At 49.3% G+C, this 8,066-nt stretch overlaps 1 protein-coding gene across 1 annotated transcript in view; it reads left to right on the top strand.

The window, feature by feature from the left end:
• The window catches only part of NLRC3 (NLR family, CARD domain containing 3), a 29,558-nt gene extending 22,971 nt beyond the window's left edge, over positions 1–6,587 (top strand). Inside the window, 6 exon segments of the mRNA XM_010840386.1 lie at positions 204–287; positions 2,349–2,432; positions 2,824–2,907; positions 3,574–3,657; positions 4,044–4,127; positions 4,427–6,587. Of these exon segments, the coding sequence (XP_010838688.1) occupies positions 204–287; positions 2,349–2,432; positions 2,824–2,907; positions 3,574–3,657; positions 4,044–4,127; positions 4,427–4,517 (511 nt within the window). The 3' untranslated portion in view covers positions 4,518–6,587.
• The last annotated feature ends 1,479 nt before the right edge of the window (positions 6,588–8,066 follow it).

Raw genomic sequence — 8,066 nt, 5'->3', positions numbered from 1 at the left:
GTCACACACTCCATGCAAGGGCCCCTCCCTGGGACCAGCCTGGGGGAGGGCTGCAGGAGCTCTGCCCACCCTGGCCAGGATCCCATCCCCAAGGATTCCACCCACTCTGGTCACTCTCCTGGGAGAAGCCCCTTTTTTCTGGAGCTCCCAGGACCTCCTGGCTCTGCCCTGGGCCATGTCGTCACGTGTGTGTGTCTGCCCAGCCTGCAGTGGAACTTCATCCAGGCCGGCGCTGCCAAGGCCCTGGGACAAGCACTACAGCTCAACACGAGCCTGACCAGCCTCGAGTAAGTGGGGCCTCCGAGGGCGCGGGAGGTGCAGACTCAGCCACCCTGCTGCCCACAGGCTCTCCTGCCCTCAGCATGCAGCCTCCTCTGCTCCAGGGCCAGAGAGCATGTTTCCATCTGACTTGGTGTTGTGTATATATATATATATTTTTTTTAAACAAAATAACAGCTTTGCTGAGATATAATCCACTCTTTCAGGTGTACAAGTCACTGGTTTCTAGTATATTTACAGAGCTGGGTAACCATCACTAAAATCAATTTTTGAACCCTTCAGTCACCCCGTGAAAAACCTCATGCTTATCAGCACTCACTCCCCACTTCCTCCCTAGTCCCCTAGTCCTGACAAACACTAATCTACAGTCTCTATGGATTTGCTTATTCTGGACATTTCACAAAATTTAAGTCACAGAATATGTGATCTTTCTGACTCACGTCTTTCGTTTAGTGTAAGGGTGCCAAGGTCCGTCCACACTGTAGCATGTGTCAGGGCTTCGTTCCTTTTTCCGAGTAAATAACACTCCACTGTGTGGGCAGACATGATGCTTATCCACTCACCCGCTGATGGACATTTGGGCTGTTTCCACTTCTGGACTATTATGAGTAACACTGCTGTGAACGTTCGTGCACAAGTTTCTGCGTGTGGATACATGCTTTTAATTCTCTCTTGAGCACGCCTGGGAGCAGACCTGCTGAGTGAGGTGCTCGCTCTGTTTACCCTTTGAGCTTCACCTGCTTTTCATGCTCCCACAGCTTCCGATATACGCCCTGTCTGGCAGGTGCTTCCGTTTGACTCTGAACATGCTATTCCTCAGGGTCCTGTCCTGGGTCATCTTCTCCCGAATGATGTCTCTTTCTAGAAGCTCCTCCTCACCCAGGGCTCCAATTCCCTTCGAAGTCCTGGAGGCGCCCACATCTACAGCTCAGACCTCTCTCTTGAGCTTCAGACCCCCGTGTCCACTGCCCACTCCACTTCCCCCTGGGTGGACCTGGTTTACCTCCCCCACAAGCCTGCTTCTTGGTTCCTCACCATGTGAGGGGTTCTGGCCACCACTGTACAAGCTAGAAACATTGCCGTCCTCCTCACTTCCCACCGCAGCTCATCTCCAAGTCCTGTCGCTTCTCCTCCCAACATTCCACCCAGCCTCCTCCACCCGCACGGCCACTGTCCAGGGGGCTAGCGTCACTCACCAGCCTCACTGCCGCAGCCTCCACATCCAGTCCCTCCTCTCACACTGCTGGCCAAAGATTCCCAAACGTCAATCTATCCCCATCCTGGACAAGTTTAGCTGGCTGCCCAGTGCCTGCAGGGTGAAGTCCAGCCCTCAGTGTGGCTCCCACAGCCCTGAAGTTCTGCTTCCTCTGCACCCCTGGGGCCTCACTCCACACCCCAGCAACTTGACCCAATTCTTCTGGGTTCCTTGGATGTGTCAGGCCCGCCCCCATCTCTCACGCGTGGGCTTGGTCTAGACCTATTTCTGCCGAGCAGCCTCTGTGACCACACTGGGGAGGGCACTTCACACTTGGTCTCTCATCTCACACGTTCCCCCACCTGAGTTCCAAGAGGCCAGGATTGGGTTTGCTGATCCCCAAGGCACTTAAATATTTGCTAAAATTATCAATGCAAACTGCTCCCTCAAACGTGCCAGTGTCCACTGGAACTAAACTCTTAGTCATTTATTGCTCCAGGGCCTTCCACTTTCCTCCAATGTGGAAGAAAAAGGGGGGGAAAAAAAGCTGTCAAACACCGACCAGCAAGAATGGCTTGAGGACTGAGAGCTTTGATTTTGGGGATGGCTTTGAAAATCACACCAGTTTCTTGTGGACAGTATTTCCATGTGTCCGTTTCTGTTTTGCCTAATGGTCTAGACTCACGCAGACTCCAGACCACTGTGCAGGCTTAGGTGGCCATGGGGCAGTGGCCACACAGGAGGTGCAATGATCCCCAGAGATCATCTACTATGGGGTGTGTGCTCTGATTTAAATCTAGAAGGTCCAAGCTCAGCACGTCCTGCCAGAGCGTTGGCTCGGGTCCTGTGCACCTGGGTCAGACTCCGTGTTCAGTTTACAGGAGAATGCCATTGGGGATGAAGGTGCCTCTGCAGTGGCCAGTGCGCTGAAGGTGAACACAGTCCTCACTGCTCTCTAGTAAGTCCTGACGTGCACAGCTGGCCCTTAGCCATCTTTCCACACTAAACATCCCTGTTTTTCCCAGGAAAGGCAGGTGGGTTTGACTTTCTTAATATTAGTGATTAGGACATCAGGCATCTAAAAAGTAAGAACTAGGGGTTCCGGGGTGTCCCCCAAACTCTCCAGAACACCTGCACTTCCTGTGTCCAGATCTCTGCCTGGCATCAGTGTGGGCAGGAGATGCAGCATTCTCTGGACACACCACAGGCCAACAACTTTCAGTGCTATTTCACCAGTTTCAGCCCTAGGTCAAGGGGGTGGAGATGAAGGGTGAACGCGGATGGAGCTGGGCCGGTGGGTGTGTGGGCTGGAGGCTGCCCACCTGCAATGACCGCATCTCCTCTTACAGTCTCCAGGTGGCCTCCATTGGTGCTCCGGGGGCCCAGGCACTCGGGGAGGCCCTGGCTGTGAACAGAACCTTGGAGATTCTAGAGTAAGTATTCCAGTCTCTGGCTACAGCTCATGAAGTCAAGCTGTTGACTCAGAGTGATCATATATGGAAGGAGGACATGAACATGGAAACTCCCAGATCACTTCAATGCCTTCAGAGAGATCAAGGAGCTCCAGCCTCTCCAGCCCCGTCACCCTCTTTTCCTGGGGGTCACTCGTGGGTCCTCTTCTCCTTGGCCTTGCCCAGACTGAACATGTCCCCAGGCCGTTTAGGGGCCCTGGGGAGGAGGCAGTGGCCACTGACCCAGCTTGTGAGAAGATTCGAGCTCCAGCCCGAGCTCTGTGGGGCTCTCGGGCCTGCCTGGTCCTCGCTGCTCCTGCAGTGCTGGGGTTCCAAGCACACGTGCACCTCCGGGTGGAGGGCTGCCTCTCTGGTCTCCGCCCCTATTTCTTTGGAATGAAAATGGAGGACGAGGGCTCCCACAGACCCCCAGCTTGGGCCGGCCTCACCCCTCCCCACGTCCTGCTCCCCAGAGCCAGTCCCTGTTCTGTGCCCAGGAGCGAGGGAGGAGCAACCGCACCCCCACAGTTGCTGAGTCCACACTGCCTCCACCCAGGCGCCTACGCTCACCGGAAGGGGTGCCGGGCTCCCCTCTCAGCTGCCACTGTGCCTGAGATTGCGCCTCAGGGTTCCCGCCTTTCTCAACAGCTTAAGAGGAAACACCATCGAGGTGGCCGGAGCCAAAGCCCTGGCGAATGCTCTCAAGGTCAATTCCAGTCTCCGGAGACTCAAGTGAGTGGCTGCACAGATGTACCCGTGCCTCAGGACAGCCGGCTTCTCTTCTGGACTCCCCCTGTAGCATAAGACTTGCTTTCTGCTGTAGCTGCTCCCTTCAAAATACAAATAGCTGACACTACAGTCATTATTAGTCAGTACCGTGGATGGGTTTGTTCCCTTTCGTGTTTTTGGTCATACGTCCTCTGTGGCACCTGCACAAGACACCCTGGCTGCGTGCAGACTTGGGTCTCAGGGTTAAATGCCACTTGGCTGTTGCTATGGCACCTGAGGACCAATGAGGCCCAGACGGGTCCCTCCAAGAGAGTGCCATGCTGCTTCCTGGGTGTGTCCTTCTGTCCTGAAGGGCTCACTGTGGCATCTCCAATCTCTTCTCTGCCTAGTCTTCAAGAGAATTCCTTGGGAATGGAGGGGGCGATATGCGTTGCCACTGCACTGTCTGGAAACCACGGGCTCCGGCACATCAAGTAAGTGGGGCTCAGCGGCACCTGCCCTTTCCCACCAGCTTGGTTCACCCTTAGAAGTGCTTCCAGGTCAGACCCTGCCTCCCCTCTGAACCTCGGAGCCAGATGACCCCAGTCCGCCAGTAGCTCTACAGGGAACTCCGTATACAAGGGGGCCATTTGGAGCGTCATCCATGAGAGGGATAGTGGAAGCACAAGTTTCACCTGGGTTTAGCGTTTCGGGTAGTGACCACCTGCTCCTTACTGATGAGGACCTTCAGGCCTCCTGTTTCTCAAGCCCTGTCCTGATCCTTCTCTTCCAGTCTCCAGGGAAACCACATTGGCGAGTCTGGCGCCAGGATGATCTCGGAGGCTATCAAGACAAATGCTCCCTCGTGCACTGTGGAAATGTGAGCAAAACAAGTTCCTGGTGGATCCGGTAGACACACAGCTGAAAGCTTTCCAACAAAAGGACCATTTCTCCAGGGTGCCTTCCTGCAGTCTGGGAAAGATGCTGACCCCCAGGAGTGCTGGTCTCCTGCAAGGAGGCAGGAAAGGTGCTGCCAGAGGAGGATCCGAGCCCCTCTCCTGGTCCAGGGTCAGTCCAGGCAGGGGAGAGATGGACGCCCCACTACAGCACAGAGCACGGACGGTCTTCTGCCAAGGGACTCAGGGATGGGTCTCAGAGCTCAGCAAGAAGCCAGTCAGCGCCTATTTATATCCTGGGGTCTTTAACGTGCCCCAACCTTTTCTTATCATGACTGCCCTGGATAAAATCACTCCCTCACTCTGAAATGAACTGCCATCTTCAGGCCCATGAAGAGTGTCAATTTGGCATCAGTGACAGAGGGAACATCTTTTTTCAAGAAAAGACTACAGGAGTATGATCTTTAGAGTCATATGGAAAAATAAGGAAAAAAAAATTGAAGAGAAAGGAAGGCTTTAATTATAGGATTCTGGAGCAGAGACAAAAAAGTTCTCCAAGGTTTCTGTCCTCTTTCACCCATTACAAACTCTCTCAAAGGCAGAGATTATGTCCACTGTATGTCACTTGGAATCTGGCATTGTGGTTATCAATAGGCTGTTAAAAATCGATGTCTTCATACTACCTTTCTGTATTAGGTTCCCCAAAGCACTTCTGCATCTACAGCTTCCCCATGAGAGCAAGACAGCCGAGCTTCCACATGGCATAAACTCCCTCAGATGCCTTTCAATGTTGGAAGGAAAACTATTCCAAATGAACATCAGGGGTTCTTCAACTACATAACCAAGGAAAATGGTTATGGAAGCTATAATTATCATTTTTAAATTTGAACAGGAACTATTGCTCCAAATGTTTCTTTAAAAATGAGTATTTGGGCAAGAAACATCATTGGATGATATAACCATGAATGAAATCCTATTAAGGGAGAAAATCATAGTCTCTGAGTATCACCCCACAGAGAGGTATTTACAAAGGCTCCATAAAAATGGAGACATTTTGGGGATTTCCTTGGCATTCCAGAGGTTAAGACTCTGCGCTCACAATGCAGGGGGCATGGGTTAGATCTCTGGTTGAGGAAACTTAAGATCCCACAAGCTAAAAAAAAAAAAAAAAATGCTGGTATAATAAATATGTTTTTTAAATGGAGACATTTTGCAAATATCACCTTGGCAAAGTGATGCAACTCCACATGACTGATGACGGGAAAAATGGGACACTCTGTGCCCCCAGTGTGATGGCTGAGAAGGACACGTCACTGATGTACTATTCCTGCCAAAAGCGTTTATCTGAATCTAATCATGAAGGAACAGTCGGACAAAATCCAAATTGAGGGGTACTCTGGGAAAAACTAGCATGGCCTCTTAAAAATCATCATCATCATGAAGAAAACAAAAAGGCTGGGATTGTTTTATTATTAAGGAGTCTTAACAACTTAAGAGCTTTGATTGGATCCAAGACTAGAGGGGAAACAATCAGCTATAAATAACATTATTTGGAAGGCAAGGACATTTGCTCATAAGTCTTATATAATCTTCACTAGATTACTGGTTCTGAAAGGTATTTTTTCTGGGTATAGAATTCAAGGATGATAGTCTTTTCTTTCAGCACTTTCAAGAGGTTGCTATACTGTCTTCTTGTTGGCACTGTTTCTGGCTGAGTTGAGGTGATGGACAAGAGTCACAGCAGTCAAATGCTGCAGACAGCTGTGCCTTGCAGGAAACTAGCACTGGAGAAACCTCAGGGGCTAAAATGTGCTCTCCAGGGACCTCAACGCAAGCCACACTAGATTTGGAAGGAGAGCCCCCTCCCTCCTTCAAAGTCTCTCAAGCATCCTACTGACCATGCTTAACATGTTGTTGTTGTTGTTCAGTCACCAAGTTGTGTCCAATTCTTTGCAACCCCATAGACTGCAGCATGGCAGACCTCCCTGTCCCTCACCATCTCCCAGAGTTTGCCCAAGTTCATGTCCATTGAATTGGTGATGCCATCCAACCATCTCATCTTCTGTTGTCCCCTTCTTCTGCCCTCAATCTTTCCCAGCATCAGGGTCTTTTCCAGTGAGTTGGTTATTCACATCAGATGGCCTAAGTATTGGAGCTTCAGTATCAGTCCTTCCAATGAGTATTCAGAGTGGATTTCTTTTAGGATTGACTAGTTTGATCTCCTTCAGAGAAGGCAATGGCACCCCACTCCAGTACTCTTGCCTGGAAAATCCCATGGATGGAGGAGCCTGGTAGGCTGCAGTCCATGGGGTTGCTAAGAGTCAGACAAAGTCTATGGGGTTGCACAGAGTCAGACACGACTGAAGCGACTTAGCAGCAGCAGCAGCAGTTTGATCTCCTTGCTGTCCAAAGGACTCTCAAGAGTCTTCTCCAGCACCAGTTTGAAAGTGTCAATTCTTCAGCACCCTTCCTTCTTTATGGCCCATCTCTCACATACATACAAGACTACTGAAAAGACCACAGCCTTGACTACTTGGACCTTTGTCAGCAAAGTTATGTCTTTGCTTTTTAATACAGTCTAGATTTGTCATAGCTTTCCTTCCAAGGAGACTGACAAGCAACAGCTTCACTAGCATAGGGCAGACCAGAAGGTGAATTTGAAGCTGAGGCAATAAATGGATAACCACCACAATGGGACTTGGGGATCATTTTGGTATTCCATATTGGACAAACATGCCCTGTGTCTTCAGGGTCAGCAATGTTTTCTTCTGCAGTGTATAATCTGCTCTTAATCTCAGTGTGCACAGTTTCCCTCTTGGTTTTTAAACCTCCAGTAGCTCTCAAAGTCTAGAGACGTTCCATCTTCCACATCTCACACCCTGCTCACGCTTTCCTCTGTTATCTGAATATATGGAATACAGTCATAATTGTCTGTCCTTTTCCACTAATTGACTGGCATCTTACACCTGGTAATTTTTGATACCAGACATTGAAAACTTTCTCTTGTTGGGGACTGATGATTTTTATATTCCTTAAAATAGTCTTGAGCTTCATTCTGGGACACAATTACCTAGAAACAGCTGGACACATCATCTGTGACTTGGGCAGAGTTCCCATGTTAAAGCCCATCAGAACAAAGAATCACATGAGGGAAACAAATACATTTTTTGTTTTTTAAAACAGAAGTCAGGTCAGATTCAGCTAAACCATAGCTGTAACATCCAAGAAGATGCAACTTATGCTTAAAAGCCATGGCTTCCAAGTAGGTTCAACATGACTCCCAACACACTTACTCCCATAGCTTAAATTACTGGTGAATTAATTGAACACTGAAGGTTTACAAAAAAAAAAAGAGTAATCTCATGTAAAATTTAGGGAAAGACAGAAAAAAAAGCAAAGACAGAAAGAATTGTCACACTGTCTCCTAAAATTCACACGTCCAGTAATAATCCATGAATTTTTCTTGAAGAAGTTATTTATATGTTATAGGTACAAATGAATAATTATATTTTCAAATAAAACTTAATAGTATAAAAA

The sequence above is a fragment of the Bison bison genome, unplaced genomic scaffold (assembly GCF_000754665.1).
Source record: "Bison bison bison isolate TAMUID 2011002044 unplaced genomic scaffold, Bison_UMD1.0 scf7180017864144, whole genome shotgun sequence".
NCBI classification, from domain to species: Eukaryota; Metazoa; Chordata; class Mammalia; order Artiodactyla; family Bovidae; genus Bison; species Bison bison.
The sequence above is the reverse complement of the archived record's forward strand: the minus strand, read 5'-3'. Positions and strand labels throughout refer to the sequence as shown.